The sequence below is a fragment of the Prenolepis imparis genome, unplaced genomic scaffold (genome assembly GCF_030444845.1).
Source record: "Prenolepis imparis isolate NDT839.2.m4 unplaced genomic scaffold, iyPreImpa1.0 SCAF_4, whole genome shotgun sequence".
NCBI lineage: Eukaryota > Metazoa > Arthropoda > Insecta > Hymenoptera > Formicidae > Prenolepis > Prenolepis imparis.
The window spans coordinates 7,468,539-7,486,262 of NW_028141162.1; the positions used below are offsets into that span (position 1 = coordinate 7,468,539).

Below are 17,724 nucleotides of genomic sequence, written 5' to 3' on the forward strand. Positions count from 1 at the left end.
ATAAGGCGGCACGTCCATGTAGCATACGGCCACAGGGAATAAGTGTACTAAAGTAAATGGCTGGTTATGTCCGCAATTTATTATCTTACAGAGAGATAGATGCACCTAACGCATCTGGGCACAATATCGCACGTTAAGTCACAAGCAGGGTCGTCGCTGTACCTGTCATAATGGCCGGCTACGAGGCAATGTTTGCATTACGTATCGCCCATTGAATCTTTCTCTTGTGTCGGTATATACATGCACAATTCTCTTATGATTTATATTATGAATGTTAAACGGAGATAAAAGGGATACGCATACGAGGGATTCGATGCAGTTGACCTTTTTCGTATATTTTATTTATAATAGACATTTATAATAGACATCGCAATATGTTAATAAGAATAGAAAGAACTAGCCGTGAAGTTACAACAGAAAAACTTGATCATTGTTCATTTAAATTTTATTTTGATGTTAATGAAGAGAGCAATTCTTTTATTTTTATACTCTCCCGCAAAAAAGACTTCAAGTTTTGCAAGTGATTTCAACACACGCGTAGTTTACATTTGAACCAAAAACATCATTATCATAAGAGTGTGTGATAAAAGATACGTTATTTTCATATTTTCATGTTTCCATTTGCCTCGTAGCTTTTTTATTTGAAATTTACATCATCGGTATTATCATACTTTTGCGACGCAAATTATGCAAATTTACGATCAGCTATTAAAGACAACCAGGACACCCAGACAACCGAATCGAACAACTTTGCGATATTCGAACCAAAAACAAATCGATGTTCCCGACATCGGAGATCGTTGTCATTGACGTGCCTACGCGCGACGCGACGTAATTGTAACTTACATTGCAATGCTTTTTCGCATTTCGCACGTTTTCAGGTGCATACGCGAGTTACCTTTCATCTCGCTCTATCGCACACTGTGCGTCATCATCTTGTCCGAGAGATATCAAAACCTGGCGAAGCGAAAACGCAGGGGAGAAAGAAATCTAGCGAGAGAGAGAGAGACAGGGTCCATTGACAGCGTTTGCCCACGCGTTCGCCCGCGCACGTGTATACACCCGCGTGTCTCTGTCAGGTGCGTTTGAAAGCGTCGCCGCGCTGCACTCTTATGTGCACATAGTATACTATGATATGTGCTGCCACTGATATATTATACATATACAATACATTTATATGCGCGACGCCCACGCCGTCCGTGCGCATTTATGCGGCGAACGAGCGGGCAATTTTTCAACGTGTTCGGGCGCCTCGTCGTGTTGATTTTACTCTGGCGCTCTTCTCCTCCTCGTCGTCGTTGTCGATTTTGCGGACGTTTGGCGCCATCGCAGGTCCATGATTTCCGCCAGAAGATAAAAAGAATACGTAAATTTCTTGACGGCCTAATGTCTCGGAATTATGATATTTTGTTTGATCCTAGGCGTTTTATTTTACGTGCTGAAACGGTTGAAATTTTTGTTTAAATATCCGAGCATATATTTGTTTGTGTCATTTGTCAATTTGCTTTATCAGGATCTCGCGCTAGACTATTTTGAATTGTTTTTTTTTTATATGGTGAAAATTCAGATATTGCTTCGATATAACAAATGTTAGGATTTGTAACGAGCGTAGCTGACATTTAAATTGGGTTACTCTGAACAATTATATGTATTCCAATTGGTTTGCCTAAACGATTTTATGATTCCATATATTCAATCCCGGGGAAACCAATTTCAAACAGTCCATACTGATCTAAATCGGTGGCTAGAGGCAGGATCAAATATATTTTCACAATCGAAAAATTGATTGCATACGGCAGCCACAACTTGACGTATGTAGACAAAGACAGAAGTGGCGAAGACATACGTCATATTTGCGAGTGATTTTTATGAAGGTTGGTAAACGCACTCGGGATATTTTGAAAGAACGCTCTCAAATTGATTACGCTTCTACGGTTCAGAATGAAACGTTGTCCTGTTTCTATTGCAACATATGTCCGCAGTGGTTTATCCCGGTTTGACAAATTTATTTCTCGTCGATTCTGTAGGATTTTTTCGCTTCATCGGGAACGCGATCGCGAATGAAGCAATAATTTCTTTCTTTTATATTGATATATATGGCAGTTAATTTCCAAATTTAAAAGAGATAAAGAAAAGAGAGAAGAAAGAAAGAGAAAAGTAATGGACGCGATGAGGCGCAAGCCGCACTAATGTCTCGTCATTACGTTACCGCCGGCGAGTTAATAATTCCGCAATCGCCAAAGAGAGACGCCGGTGGTTATTGCGAGCCGGACAAATTACCCTTGTCAGTTGCTCGGCCTGGAGTTTCAGGCCACGGCGTTCAGTAAACAAGTCCTCCGCGCGCGTGGCGTGTAATTTTCCCTGATCATAATAACTACCCCCTAACGAGAAGGTAATTTTAAAACGGCACGTCCGGCACGTTTCTCTCTCTTTCTCTTTCCCTTTTTCTTTCTCAGTCTTGTAATTCGACGTCTCGCGCATTGTTTTCCTCGCCCCACGAAACGAATAAATATTTACTAGTGGCCGGCCTCATTAGGGAAGGCTACTGACGACGGCGATCTACATTGAAAAGGACTTGAGGATTTTCATGCATATATGACGTCGAGCTGAGACTACTTCTCTCCTTGGTTTATTGTCTTTCGAAGCTCGCCGACGTTTTTGTATTTAGTTGCCTCGTTCGCCTTTTTTGTTTATTTTCCCGCTCGTGACATTCGTCTTCATGCGTCACCATGTCAGAGGACTTTTGTCTCCGAGTAAGCGCTCGATGTTAACCAAGTAACTCGCAGTGAAAGGGTTTCGTCTATCGGTCGAACGTACGGTTTAAAACGATCGGAGCTCGAGAAAGAAAGAACGCATCCATCACTCCGACATGTCGTACTCCTGGATACACGGTTGACAAACGATTCGACGTAAGTAGATCGCGTAAATGGCGCTTAAGACATTCCAGACTATGACAAGACCATATATTTCTAGTTGCAACATTTAATATTTCAATATATTCGATTTTTGACGTTGTACGTATGAAAATATTCATCTTACAAGGCATTGCGCTTTATCGTGTCGTAAATAAATATACGTATCTGTTTTCATTAGGATAAACTGCATCGCGCGAAATCTGAATCTATCAGCTATATTATATTGATTTCTACACACATTTAACATTTTCGAATTGCTTTAAGACTAGCGGACTTTGCAAACATCGACATTGCAGCTTCGCGGAATCAGCATTTCTCGCATGGTACAGCATGTCAGAAGCAGCGCTAAAAGTTATGTCGATTGGCCGTATGCCAGCCGGTGGCTTCGCGTTTGGCCATCCCCGATAAGATCGCCATCAGCGAAATCGCGAATGACGAAACCGGGTACGATATTCATGTGTCGCATCTCGAGCATTATAGGATGACAATCAATTTACGGAGCCAAATAACGGCCTAAGTCACTACCGCACAACACACACTCGAAATATATATTTATCGACATAATTAAAAATCAGCATGAGCCTTTAACAGCCATTAAGCTGTCTCGACGTATAAATAAGTCGCGAATTAGCATTTTACGGCACATCTCGCTGGAGGAGGAACTGCGCGTCCGATTCCTTCTGCTATTCCATTTCTTCCTCTCTTCTCCGCTTTGTCGCTTGCAAAATCCAGCATCGCGCTTATATTGTACGACTCGCTCCTACTCTTAATAGGATCGCGGTCCCGCAAAGGTAAGGCTTCTGCTCGAGAACCCGCCGCGGCCAGTTTTCATATGAGTCGAAGAAACTCGAGAAAGTGGACGTGAGACTGCATGTGAATCGAGTCTGCTTGACGGAATTATCGTTTTTTTTCGGTTTAAATCAAATTTCTTATCGAATTAATTCACGAAAAAAAGTCTCGATATTAGAAAGATAATCAATATCGAGTTCAGCATCATTTTTCTATATCGTTGCGGTTAAATCAAAATGATCGAACAAGGTTGCAATATTATACTAAATCAAAAATGATTGATACGACAATGTAACAATAAGCACACACAAGGCTATATGTTTGTACAAAACTCACCTCTGACGTTAGGTACACGTTGACGGGCTTCGAGATTGGGTTGCACCACGACGATTAGAACCTGGAGCACGGATAATAGATACCGCATGATTGGCACTGAATCGAACTTATTTCTTGCTAAAACGAAACGCGGTCTCCTTGATGTCTTCTTGAAGTTCCCCTTTATTCTGGAACACGCACATGTGACCGCAGCATGAATTTCTCATTAAATTTTCTCATTACATAGCAAATGGATCACTTCCGCGATTTAAGTTACAAATTAAAGCTTTGTTGAGTTTAATGGATGTTCCGGTTACGTACGCGCGCAAATCGTAGGAAGGTAATCCATAAAAAAGTACTTAATTAAACTCTCTTTAATCGTGGCCTGACGGAAAAATTTTTATAGCTTGAAAGAGAAGCGAAATGAGAATTTTATGGCATTCTACGAGAATGAAAAGAGTAAGATGTTTCTCTATTCTTTGTCCACTTTGTGCGGATAAAAAATTTCACGAATGAGAGGATGCGATAAGGCAATCAGTTTCGTCTCATATTTTCTGCGCGCGAGGCTTATTTTCGAGTATAACGCTTCTCGCACGATTTTCTCGGGCACGTCAAGCTACCGAGCTGTTTCAGGGTCGTTTTGTGGCGACGCTCCGTAGTTACGATAATTGGAATTCGTTCAACCATACCATGCCGACGATCGAGCCCAACAAACCACTGAATTCTTTTACCCGTGCTAAAACCAGAGCTCGACTCGGGATGTGACTCTTATATTTCTCGCGGACAATAGCATCATAGCTCCCATCGAAAATGCGATCTAAATTACGACGATATCGATGGATGCTTATTGAAAATTTTACAAATATGCTAAGTCGCTTAAAATAGCTATTATAATTTCGGCCAGGCGCAGAGAACGTCAACATTTGCAGGTATAACTCTATTTTCGCGACAAGAACAACTCATCTAATGTCGTATAGTTTTTTTTAATAACTAGTTAATTAATATCAACTATAAAGTTCGGATTTTATAATAGATTCGACGAAATGCACGAATGTGGTGGTACCGCGTCGCATAAGCTGCTTAATCTACAAGAGTGGTTTGTATTTTATTTTTTTTTGTTTTTTTTTTTTCAAGAGAGACACTTCCACATTAAAACCAAACTAGATGTTTCGTGAAAGCGCAGAAAAGGTTTGTAGCTGGGATAATAGGTTGGGTGGGAGAAAACACCAAAGCAAGTCCATTAATGTGATGCGGAATTGGTAATTAGCTTTGCGGGAGTATCTGTCAACTTGAACGCAAATAGACTTTGCATGTACAAGCACGGGAATGGACATCTATCAATAAATATTTGTCGACATCCTTTTTCTCGATCCAATGATATTGAATGAGATAAAAACACATGTTTTTTTAACAATCGTTGAAAAGAAAATTATAAAAGTAAAGTCAAATTTATTTTAAGAAGAGTCTTAAAAAGATTTGTGTACGTAATTAATTTAATATCTAAACGTTTAATATCTAATTTAATATCTAACGTTTTCGTCGTAGTATTTTCTATAGTGTTTTCTATGCAAATTTAAAGTTTAATGTTATTTGAAATTAATAATAAACGCAACTACATCGTAACATTGTAGAAATAGAAGCGTAATATTATGAACAAAAACATTACACTACATTATAATTTGTATTTCAAAGTTTAGCATCGCGAAGTATTAAAGTTTAAAGTGGTAATTGACGCTGTTGTAAATTTGCCCTTATTTTTAAAGTAAGTTTGCAAACGTTGCGAAGTGTAAATTACAAGCAATCAGATATAGCCGTATACTTGATGATTGTCTGTCGCGTCAGTAATAGACATAATCACTTACAGTACAACCGCGAAATATTAATAAGCGCGGCGTACCTACGTTTTAAGTATCTCGCGTCATCTTGATTGAATTGTTGCGTCTGTAAAATATCACAAGAGATGAGGACACCAATATTAAATTAATGGCACGACTGTAACAGAGGACGGTGAGTCTATGCGAATAAACACGCACTCGACGCCCAATCTGGCATATATGTTTCTAATTGATATTCGAACGGAAGTGGGCGGTTTCGCTCCGTCTTGAATAAATATTTATTTCTTCGCAGAAAGAAAAGAAAATCTACAATTAAGAAAATAAACAAGCGAAATAACAATCATAGGAAATGCATTTTGGTAATTGTTGGAATGTATATAATTACAGGTGAAAAAATATCAAAATTCGTGAAAAGAGAAAAACGAGAAAGGAAATAAATTCTAAAGTCATTTTAGTTGTTAGTTTGGTTTTTTATTTTTTATTAACGCTTATTGCTATCGAATTTTTAATTTTAAATTAACATATTTGAATTCATTTGATTAATATGAGAATTTATTCAGAGCTCGAATGGAATTATGAAACTGAATGATCTCACGATTGTCATACAAGTTCGCGAAATTTCTTTAACAATTAACTAACAATAAGAGATGGTATGCGAAGAATCTATTTTAATTATTATAACTTATATTGCTCCGAAAAATGCATACGATGTACAAAGAACAGGCAAACAGCACAAGCTGGTACTATAGGAAAAACACACGTGAGAATATCAATGAACGTCTTATAATAAAGAAATACAATTTAATTATATAATTCTTGTCGTAGGCCTTATCTCTCTTTTATCGACAAACTTACGTTTTCCTTTGGTTATCTATGTGACACGCTATTCTGCCCCCCCCCCCTCCTGTTATTCATTTACAACTAATATTCATCTCTATATCTAAAAAATCCCTATTATTTACCTTTGTAGCTCTGTGCTCTATTATTGTATTTTCAATTTTTTTTAAATACTGTGTTTGTTTTATTATTTTTGGACACGAAAATATACACAAAAGAATTTCTGTTATTACGCACGTTTTATTTATTTATTCTTTTTTTTAAATGCTAGGCTCTTCAAAAAACAAACAAAAAACATTTCAATTAATTTATATTTTAAGTTACAGAAAAAATTTGTCAAATAAAATTGTTACTGCTGCTGTAAATAGTAATTAAATTGCCGTTTTCGTAATTTTATTATTTAAGAAAAAATATTTTTTGCATTCTTTCTTTTTCATATCAAATATCGAGTATATCTACATTTACATGTTTCGAATTATTAATTTATTAATTTTATAATAAGTTTTCTTATGATTTTCATTGAGCAGCTTTAATAAATTAAACAACAAATAAAATTTTCATAAATAAAATTTTTATTGGTAATAAATTTTTATCCGCACGATAGCGATCGTGTATACTTTGCATTGCGATATTTTATTCGTATTTACAAAATAAGAATGCACAATGATATTTATGCGTATAACACTGCGGTCTAGTGGTTTCACACGAGTATAAACGGGCGATTACACTCTTTTATTAAATTTATGTCATTATAAGTTTTAATAATGTATCGTGAAATCGGATTATCGGCGATTGAATGTAATATAAATATTTATATGCCGGTTTTTTTACTCAAGCATAAGAGTAAAACACCGAATTAAGATACATTTATTGTTCGCCAGATGATAGATTAAAATGATATAAGAAAGTTTTTATTTATTCTTTTCTCCCTTAAAATTAATAACGTATAATATATATCCTATATATATATATATATATATATATATATATATATGTATATATATATTTATTTATTTATTTATTGGCATCATTTTTATGTGGGCTCACCGTGTTTAAAAAAAAATAAGATTACATCTTAGAAACTGCAAAAATAAGAAAAAAAGATTTATTAAAGAAAAAAAGAAAAAAATTTATTAAAATATTTAGAATACTTTAATGCACAGTAATAATAAATACATTGTTTATTATAATTTGGCAGTTACATTATATAAAATTAAAGAAATACATCAAAATGTTTTAAATAAGAAAAAAAAAATATGATTCATAAAATATTTTATTTTGTTGCCTCTTATTTAGAGGCAAGTTTTGAAATATTTCAGCAAAAAATTTTCATATTAATTTAAATGTTTAAAAAATAGAATCGTTTTCATATATATTGCAAATGAGAAATATGGTTGAATAAAAAACGGCATAATTATTAGATTAAAATTAATATGCGTGTGACTCTTAATTAAGAGTGCAAATACAATGACCAAGGTAAAAATGGAGGAAATATGAAAAATTTATGGTGCAGTAACTTTTTATTAGTTTATTTAAACGCGAAATGCTAGAAATTTTTATAGTACTTGTGCGTCTTGCGTAATTAAATAATTAAATAAAATGGAATTATTATATGCATTTATTCGCGTTGTCTTTTCGCGTTATGAGTTGCTCTCGTTTACGCAAAGAATATGAATCATTTCTTTTATTCATTTATGCGGCAATGATAAAAATATTTCCAGACCCTTAATTATCCTTTGGAAGTTTACAGAGTGAAAAATGCATAAAGGGTTTTTTTATTAGATCTTTATATATAAATCATGCAAAATTTCTTTTGTCACAGAATATAATTTTTATATTTATGAAATTTTAACACTACAAAGAACTATTAAATATAAAAGTATCGAATGTGCTTGTGCTTTATACATTGCCTGCAAATAATTTATAAGTAAGATTTCATGATTAAACGATGATTTTTAGAAAGTAATTGCGATTAAATATGGATATATGCGAAATTTTCTTCTAAAATAATTTGTCAATGCATCGTTTATATTGTTTAATATTGCCGAAAGTGCAAAGTTTTATCCCGTTCGGTGCTCACCACGAAACAGAAACGATTGTTGCTATTATAGCTGGATGCGACTAACTGTCGCGTTTCATCGAGCTCGGTGTTAACGATAATTTGAACATCAGAGAATTATCCTCATGCAAGATCGCGAGAAACGATGTATCCGTCTGTATACGGCCCTCCTTAACGATTTAATAATTACGTGGCTTTCTTCGAAGTCGAAACAAGTCTCTCATTAACTGCAGTATAATTTGTTGACTTTCGATTTGATATGCAACTCCTCGAACCTCGCTGACGTACCGCCGCTGTCGGGTTATCATTATCGTGATACGTGTAACAACATAATGACGTAAGAGTGAGTCCATTTTTCTGCATCCGGCATTGTAAGAAAGGTATATACGATGTGCAAATAGCGGGTTTTCATTCGGCAAATGATGCTGACCCATTTTGATTAATTATTACGCTCTCTCCCGCGCCAGAGAGTTGAATGATCGAGAATTACATATATGTACGAGCGGTAAATTGGATCTTGCGGATGGCTATGGCTTTAAAATCTCGAAATCACAGAGTTTATTTAAGCGATTATTTTTAAAGCGGGTATTATCACATGTGGAAAAAATATCTACTAATTTTCGGCGATCGCGTTTAATCTCAGTATCTAACGCTGCTATATACGATTTGTAGCTACGACTGATTAAGATTGCATGATTATCCGGCACGCGGGCGTGCCGTTCGATGAATACACGATATTTGCTCCATTAAGCGATACATGTCGATGTAAAATCGCAGATGATCCGTAACGCGCGATACGATTTCCTCGGGCGATGCTTTCTGTAACGTAGAAAAACAAGTCGGGCGACTTCGCGAATAACTATGCCGCCGATGTGAGAATCTAAACATCTTTGTCGTTCGCGGAAAATGATTAATCCGATGAAAAATGGAAGTTGATTGAAGGACGCGAAGCGCGTATAATATCGATTCGAACAATATAATAAATATAATATGGACGCGATCGTTCGAGCGTCAGCTTATTTTCAATGGTAACCGAGTGAGGGGTATTGGTATATTATATACACGCGATTAATTACCGGTGATTTTATATACACAACCGGCGTTTTACTAATATCTGATATTTTTCCTGCGAAATACGGTCAGGGGAACTGCTTTGCGTTATCGAGCTGATAAAATGTTACGAGTTACGAAGGTTACGCGCGCACAGTAACATCGGTGTGTTTCTACACGCGTAAATTGAAAATGCTCGTTATATATATTGTAAATAAATCAGCGACTCACTCGAGACGTCGTTTTAATAGAAGGCCTGCTGTCGAGGAATGTAATTCGCGTTGCGCGGATTTTCCCGTCGGAAAATTCGCAGCCGTTTATTATGAGCGGACGTGCAAACGTGATTTAAGATAGACGTCGTTTACGTAATTCTTCGTCGGAGATTTATGGACGGCGTTATTTTTTCGCGCGATACTTTGGCGCGTCGCGATGAAATTCGCGACCGGAAGAAAGGCCCTACATCTCACTAAGAAAAGGCTCGCCGTCTACAGTTCCGCACAATTTTTATTCCCTCGTCTGGCGCGAGATAAACGAGGCCGTTAACGACGCTGACATTTTTCCGCGTAGCAAATTAGGCGATCTCGTAAAAAAGGCGAACCTGGAAATCTGTTACTTTTTGAATGGATTTACTCGAGCATCCATGCTGCGTGGTTAATGTACCTTTTAATCGTCTACATCTTTAGAAGCAAGAAAGAGTGGATCGTTTATCGCCATGCATTTTCAAGAAATGCATTTTACTTATTCACTTGAAATGATTACGATTCTCAATATCATTAATTATATATATATTCGCATTGATGAAAGAAATCAAATACATATTTTGGAGTAAAAAAAAGTATATGCTCATTTCTCTTTTATAAATCAATCAATAAAATTAAACCAATATGCAGTCACTATAAAGAGGCAGCAACACGCGGCTATTTTAATTTAAAGCCTCGAAGGCGTCAGTCTGACGTGATCTAGCACCTTTATCGGCGACTCGCGTTTCTGCATCGACAATCCGTTGTGGATATGACACGAATCGCGGAGATAAACTTAGGAATTCTGCGCGCGAGGCGGATGCGGCGTGAACACGTGGCTACGTTGTAACTCGTGCTCGTCAGCCGAAGTCGTAAGGTCCACATAATATGTCATTCGCGAAGGATATTTCGCGTCGCGCGGTCGACGCTTGCCGCTCGTAAAAATGATGGAAATCGCCATATCGCGATGCAAGTCACATACCCAACGGCGATGACATCGTCCGCAGCACGTGGCGTGTGTTTCCGGAGCACCTGCACTCGTACGCGCGCGTAGACACCAAGCTTGATCACGCGCGCACTTTACGACACCTCCGGTATATATCTCCGGCCGTGACGAAGTGCACTGGTTCGCTTCCTTCGAGTCTTCACTTTTCGGCCGGAAGTAAAGGAGTCGCAGAATCGCACCGAGAAGCCGGAGAAGAGAAAGGAAATGTGACAGAGAAGAGTCTAAGGATCAAAGAGAAGAGAAGAGACGAGATTGAGGGTAGAGTAGAAGGGGTCTCGCTTCCCAACGAGAAAGAAGATACCAGTGGGGGTCCCAGAGGGTGAGAAGAGGGAACTCGACGTGACGCCGGAGATCAGGGAGGTCACGACGAGGAGAAAGATAGACGGATAGAGAACGCGGATGCCGGCCCGCCGGAGAAGTCGTGGGCACGATCGCCGTCACAACACTAGTAGCCTGGTACACTCTTCTGGTGGTACATACACACGGTCCGTCTCTCTGCCTCCCTCGCTTCTCTCTTTCTCACTTCATCTCTGTCTTTCCCCCGTTGTTCCTCTCTTTCTTTTTCTCTTTCTCGACTTCTTCTGCACGTACGTGCGTTTCCTCCTGGTGCGCACACATGTGTGCAACAATCGTATGCATATAGTACACGAATGCACTCGCATACACTTCGCGGCCTCGTGTATACGTGTGCGTGCTCTCTCGCCTCTCTTTTTTTCCTCTCTCTCGCGTTGCGTATAGAAGGGAACTCACCAGGTTCCCTCCTCCTACTCTCGTTCGCGTCTGTCGGCCGCCCGCGAAAGCACACACCGCGACAGGGCGATCTACTAGGTGAGACTAGTTCCTCCACCCAGCCGTGGACCCGTTTTCTGTACGCCTCTCTCCTTCGGTCGCCTTCCGTCCGCCTTGCCGTCTCCCTCTACTTCTCTCGCTTGTTTCTAGCGGCTCCTTCTCCGTTTCGCGAGCGACTCTTCTCGCGCGAGCTTCTCCGAGAGGATTCTTCCTGATTTTACAAGAGCCTACAAAGTGGTACCTTCTCGTTCTCGAATCCAATGCGACTGGTCACGGAATGGACTACGCGACATGGATGGGAATGTGCTGATTTCTTCAGCGAGCGAGGAGAGAAATGGAATTATAATGGAATTTATTGAATGCCTTATATTCTGCGCTATTCATGGGTGTCGTCTTCTCATCAATTGCTCAAATAGAGAGTCACGCTTGCGTTACGCTTCAATTTTAGCGTTTGTCAAGATCAATCACTCTGGACTATTGGCCTAGCGGCGCAATTCCCTTCCATATCTCTTTTATTAGCGCTTCGTTCTAACATCAGAAGACACGCGAGAAAATGCTTCCTGGGTTTACGAGCTCTTATGACACGCTCCGCCGATCCCTTCGGATTAATTGCACGATATACCGTTTTATCCTCTCGACGGAACCATTAAGCCGATACTTCCGGTAATACTTTTTCCAGACGCCCGACGATAAAGAAAAAAGTGCAGCAGCCGGAGCACGCGGTTGTGAAAGATAGAGATCTCAGTGAAATTAATTTTACCATCGGCTCGCAAATCCAACTTTGCTGCAGTTTTCGGAAGAAAAATGCCCGGATTAATTTTTTTTTTCTCCCGTAAAAATCGATCTAACAGAAGAATTAATCGAGTAGAGAGATAAGAAATATGTAATATGGATAATTGATGTCTGTAGAAAAAAAAATGTTCACACGTCTGTATAAGAAGATACTTTTTGTGTTTTCAGCCCTTTTTCACGTCTATCGACGTACATCTTTCACGAAATTATTTTGCGGCCCCCCGTATTCAATTTTATTCTTACATCCTGTGTATATTTAATCGACGGATCGAGATTGGAGCAAAGCATGAGAAGAAAAGACACGAAGCATGATATCGCAAAATTGCGTCTATCTTACTTGACAGGCGTTTCCATTCCCGATCCGATGCTCTCTAATATGTATGCAGCGTCGGCTATTCCTTTCTTCCTCAGACAGTGATAAATTTATCGTTACGTTCATTCTTAATTCTTTCGAGATCCGCCGTTTCTTTCCTCCCTTCGCACTCTCGTCTCGTTCTCGTCTCGTTCTCGCGAGAGGTATTCGTTCCGATTTCGCAAGCGGTCCCGAGAGATACTCTCCGGCGCTCTTCGGTGGATTGTATCTCTGATCATTGAGTTCGCTCGACCGAAATCGAGCCCATCGGCATCCCACGCGCAAAGGAGCTCCGACGTGTAATGCCGAAATGGGAAGCGAGGTGGGATCGCACGTGTACAGCATCGAAGAGAGGCCGGTGATGTCGGCGGGATTATATACGAAAGCGTTACCAAAGAGCAATCTCTCACTAAGGAACGCCAAAATGCGCAACAAACCGTGCCTTTGCGCTTCAAAGAGATAGTTTCTTTACGAGCATTCGATGAATACAGCAAGATGGATAGACTGGTAATTGATAGAGCAGAAACTGACAAAGAAGATATATATTTAATTTAATATATATATTAATACGCATTTTAATAGATAAATGAATTTAAAAATATATGCTACATTAATAATTTAAATATATCTCATATCGCTATATGTTTAGATACGAGTGGCAAAGATATCTTAAGTAATTGACGCAATTCTTGTGTATGTGTTTTATAGAAATCCGAGAAAAAGAAGCATGTATAGGATATTACGAAAGTCGATCTCGAGAATTCTTATCTATTACTTTGAAGTTTAATGTAGCGAGAGCTACGTTGGATAGTACTTTTACTACTTTTTTTCTGTGCGCTTGGTATAATTATCAATTTGCGCGTATAGATATCGCATTATCGGGAACTACGCTTGATCTTACTTGTTAGTAGCTGCCGACTGTTGCCGAAGGTCGTATAGATTTTAAAATCTACGAACGACCGGCCCACGCGAGTGCGAGTTCGTAGGACGTGCGAATAGCTAGCAGCTACCTGCTTATTATCAAGACAGTCGTTGCCGAAGTCGTATATCTTTCGCGGATAATTAATTTCCGGCCCCGGGATCTCAACAATGACGACGAGATGCAAACTTGCGTCGGCTCGTTGTCACCGTCACGGAATTGTGTCAACAATACATGGAGTTTCAACAATACGTTGGCTGCTGCTTTTGATAGAATTACGATGACTTTATTAGCGTACACAAGCCTGCTACAAGCGCGATTGTCGCGACGACGTCTTGCTTTAATGATACGCGATCATCGATGTCGAAATCTATCGACGATTCGCAAATAAAGCGGTGATTCAACTTCGCGGATAAGCGATAAATCCTAGCTGATCCTCGCGAAAGCCACCATCGCGCCAGATTAATTAGCACCGTCTCTGCGACTTCTATACGGCGCTTATACCCGGTGGTTCGATGGTATCGCGATTTCATCGTATTATTCATGAGATTATGGTCTCGAGATAGAAAGACGGGGGCGTGTTGCTCTGCGGGTGTTGATTTTGTTGCTCGCATTTTATTTTAGGTATTATCTCCGGCAAAGTGACAGCGTCTCGATATCGCTCGTGAACTTCGAGAGTACAGAGATCGCTTGCTCTATATTCACGGCTGATGTCGCGTTTTTGTCCGCTCCGGTAAAACTTAGCTCCGCATGCCAGAGACTGGATTCCTTCGCGTATGACAAATGATCGACCGTAACGTTGAATTAACTCTCGACCAACCGATGTACATTTGATTAAGTCGTAGCGTATCAGCTAAAATGTATTGAACCTTCATTTGTATGCACGATGCATAGAATATTCGCCGATATTTACATATGTAAAGCGCCATGTAATTATACTAATTTAAATTTGATGCTAAAATGTCGAGAAAAGAGTAAGCATTTATCGATAATTCTTAAAATTAATGCTGTAAAATTAATCACGATAAAAAAAAATTGCAACAATTGCAAAAATAAACGCAAGTACGGATATTCCTTGTCACGAACGCCATTTAAATCACGTATATAAGAAAACTAGAGCGACTCTCTCTCCAACTCCCTTTCCATGTCGCGCTCGACCGCGCCCCGATGTCATATAAACAGGAATTAGGCGGGATTCTGAGAGGAAGGAAGCTCTCGCCTCTCGTCGGGACACCCTAATCTCTCTCTTTCTCGCTCGGCGAGCCGCTTATGCAAAATCCACGAGCGAAGACTGTAAATAACGGTGAGACAAGTCTCCTCTGTTTTTTTTTCTCTCTCATCCGTTTACGCTTCGCGCGCGTTTGCCGTTGATCACTTAACGTCGCCGATATGTACTATGTACGCGCTTGTAAAACGAACAACCGGCCCTGGCTTTTGATACGATGACACGCCGATGCGTGTTTTCCGTCTCACTGCCACTAGCTATGACGTCGCGCCGATGGGGCCCGTCGCGTCGCCTCAGGGTGCCTTCGCATGGCATCATCCCTAGGCACGGTGGTGCCTCGGTAATTTAGCACCGTCCCCTCTTCCCCCTTCCTGCGCTCGCAGGTAGGTCTTTAATTATCCGACCGGCCAACGACCGGTTGTCATCGACAGCCGGAATGATGAGCGTGAATAAAAGACCACCCGCAATTTTCCATCCGCACCGTTTATTTGTGAACGAGTATATCCGCAGGGTTGACACTGTGAAATGATAGAGAAGGAGAATAGAAGAAGGAAAGAGAAGAATACTATATATTTACATTCCGAAACTGAATACACGGCTCTTATTAAGGTGTACGCAATGACGATGAGATATCCATGCGTATAATCGATAATAACAAAAAATAAAAGATGAGAGAAACGAAAAGTATAACGATTAAAAATAAACATAAAATCTATAACATTATATAATATATAACTTTTTGTACAATATGTATAGCTTTAAACATATTGCATTAAAAATTTCTAATATATAAAGAATAGTTAGAAGTTATAGATGTCAATCTTAATGATTGCTTAGCTGCATTCTGCAAAACAAGGAATGCAAAAACAAATCTGCCGTAATACGTTATTTATTTTGCAAACAGCCGTTGTATATGTATAACAGACCGGTTAGTCCGTTTGGACGGATTTTTAGCGTTTAATAGATGCTGTTGATTGTAGGATATCATCCTGTAATTTATTCATTGTCTTCACTGGGAAGCTGTTGCGATCGTTGATCGATGGCGCCGCTGATTCTAGCTGGTCGGCCCCGCGTTATTTAATTTATTCATCGAACTTACTCTTTCTTTGGCCCGGAAATTTATGATGTTATGTTTTATATGCAAAGTCATCGATTATCTATGCACCATTCTTGCCGATTCGTGCACAGGTAGAGGAGCGGCGGCTCCGTACAAGTCGTTTTGATTTACTGTCCTTGAGCTTTAACATATAACAAAGCAACGATTATTCTTGCTCACGCGTTTGACGTGACCGAAAAATAAACTAAGATTTAACTATAAAGCTGGTCCTGGTAAGAGGCTGATTCGGTCCATATTTGGTCTGACTATAAGTATAACCGCATACGCAGACTTACACCCGTATATCAGTTAGATTAAGTGAGCGAATTGAGAGAAGTAATTTATAGTTTTTATAGTTATAATAATTCTTTAAATGTATTCTTGTCATTATTAAAAATAATTTTTCTTAAAAAAATAATATTTATTCGTAGTAATAAAGTAGTTTGAATAACATATGATTGAACAATTTAATTTCAAAATTACTTGTGAGAAAATATTGATATTAAAAGTAATAACTAAATATATATGTATATTATGATACTGAAATTTTTTTTCCATATTTTTATATCATCATCATCTCATCTGTTTTTCTTTATTTGGAGACTTTTTAAAGAAACCCTTCTTTGATATCAGCAATACTTTTGGCTTTTTTTTTCTTCCTATCGTTGGCATTGAGTCAGGTGCAACAAGTGTATGCAAAATGCTGATGTTACTGCAAACTAAGCGTAAAATTGAGTGAACGTCGTTGTCGATAATGCGAATGATAACATCCGTACATGATATAACGTCGCTTCTAACTTTAAATGCGGTTCAGCCTTCTGTGAAATCTAAACGTCGTACGGAATCATTCGCGCGAATTTTCAGGTTTCAATTCGTCTGTTGCTTTATGTTCCGTTTTCCGATAACGTGGTCATATACGAGGGAGTTTGTCGAATAAGGCTTGGATGGGTAACATAACGAGTATGCGATATTGAAGATTGTTGACCGGAAAATCAAAGATAACTTTCTCAATATCTAAACGGAAAAAAAGGAGCCATTTTTGCATGTTATTAAATTTTTTATTAATCTTATTTATTTCTATAAATTTTGTGTTTACATCATAAAAATATGAAAAGTCGCGATAGTATTAATAAATCGCAGAAACGTTTGTGTTTTGATGATGTGAGATTCATATTACACATAATTTAATCTATTATAATTTTAATTTGTTTCATTATATATTTTATTATTATATTTTACTTATAATTTAATAAGTTTAATTTGTAATATAAAATTTATAATGCAAATTATGATATTGTCTTTTTGTTTACATAGACTCTAATCAAATAATTTTTTTCTCTAATCAAATAAATTTTTTCTCTATTTTTATCGTAAATTAATACCTCATTTAACACGCAACATACAAATTCTCTTTTTCTCTCTCTTATTTTCTCAAATTACCTCATTATAACAATTATTTATGCGACAATATTCTATCAGAATATTAAATAATTACGAATATTTTAT

General features: G+C 38.3%; 1 protein-coding gene and 1 long non-coding RNA gene across 4 annotated transcripts in view; one reads left to right on the top strand and one right to left on the bottom strand.

Moving 5' to 3' along the window:
* The window catches only part of LOC145935750 (A disintegrin and metalloproteinase with thrombospondin motifs 7), a 45,787-nt gene extending 33,951 nt beyond the window's left edge, over window positions 1–11,836 (bottom strand). Inside the window, exons 1-2 of one of the 2 annotated variants that reach the window (XM_083037340.1) lie at window positions 11,022–11,836; window positions 4,041–4,207 (exon numbers count right to left, since the gene is read on the bottom strand). In XM_083037340.1, coding sequence (XP_082893466.1) covers window positions 4,041–4,128 — 88 coding nt within the window. In that variant the 5' untranslated portion in view covers window positions 4,129–4,207; window positions 11,022–11,836. Of the gene's footprint in view, window positions 1–4,040; window positions 4,208–11,021 lie in introns of those variants that run through there. The other variant, XM_083037341.1, reaches the window with a different exon arrangement.
* LOC145935755 (uncharacterized) overlaps window positions 1–17,724 on the top strand; it is an 87,598-nt gene that overhangs the window by 39,227 nt on the left and 30,647 nt on the right. The window lies entirely within an intron of this gene.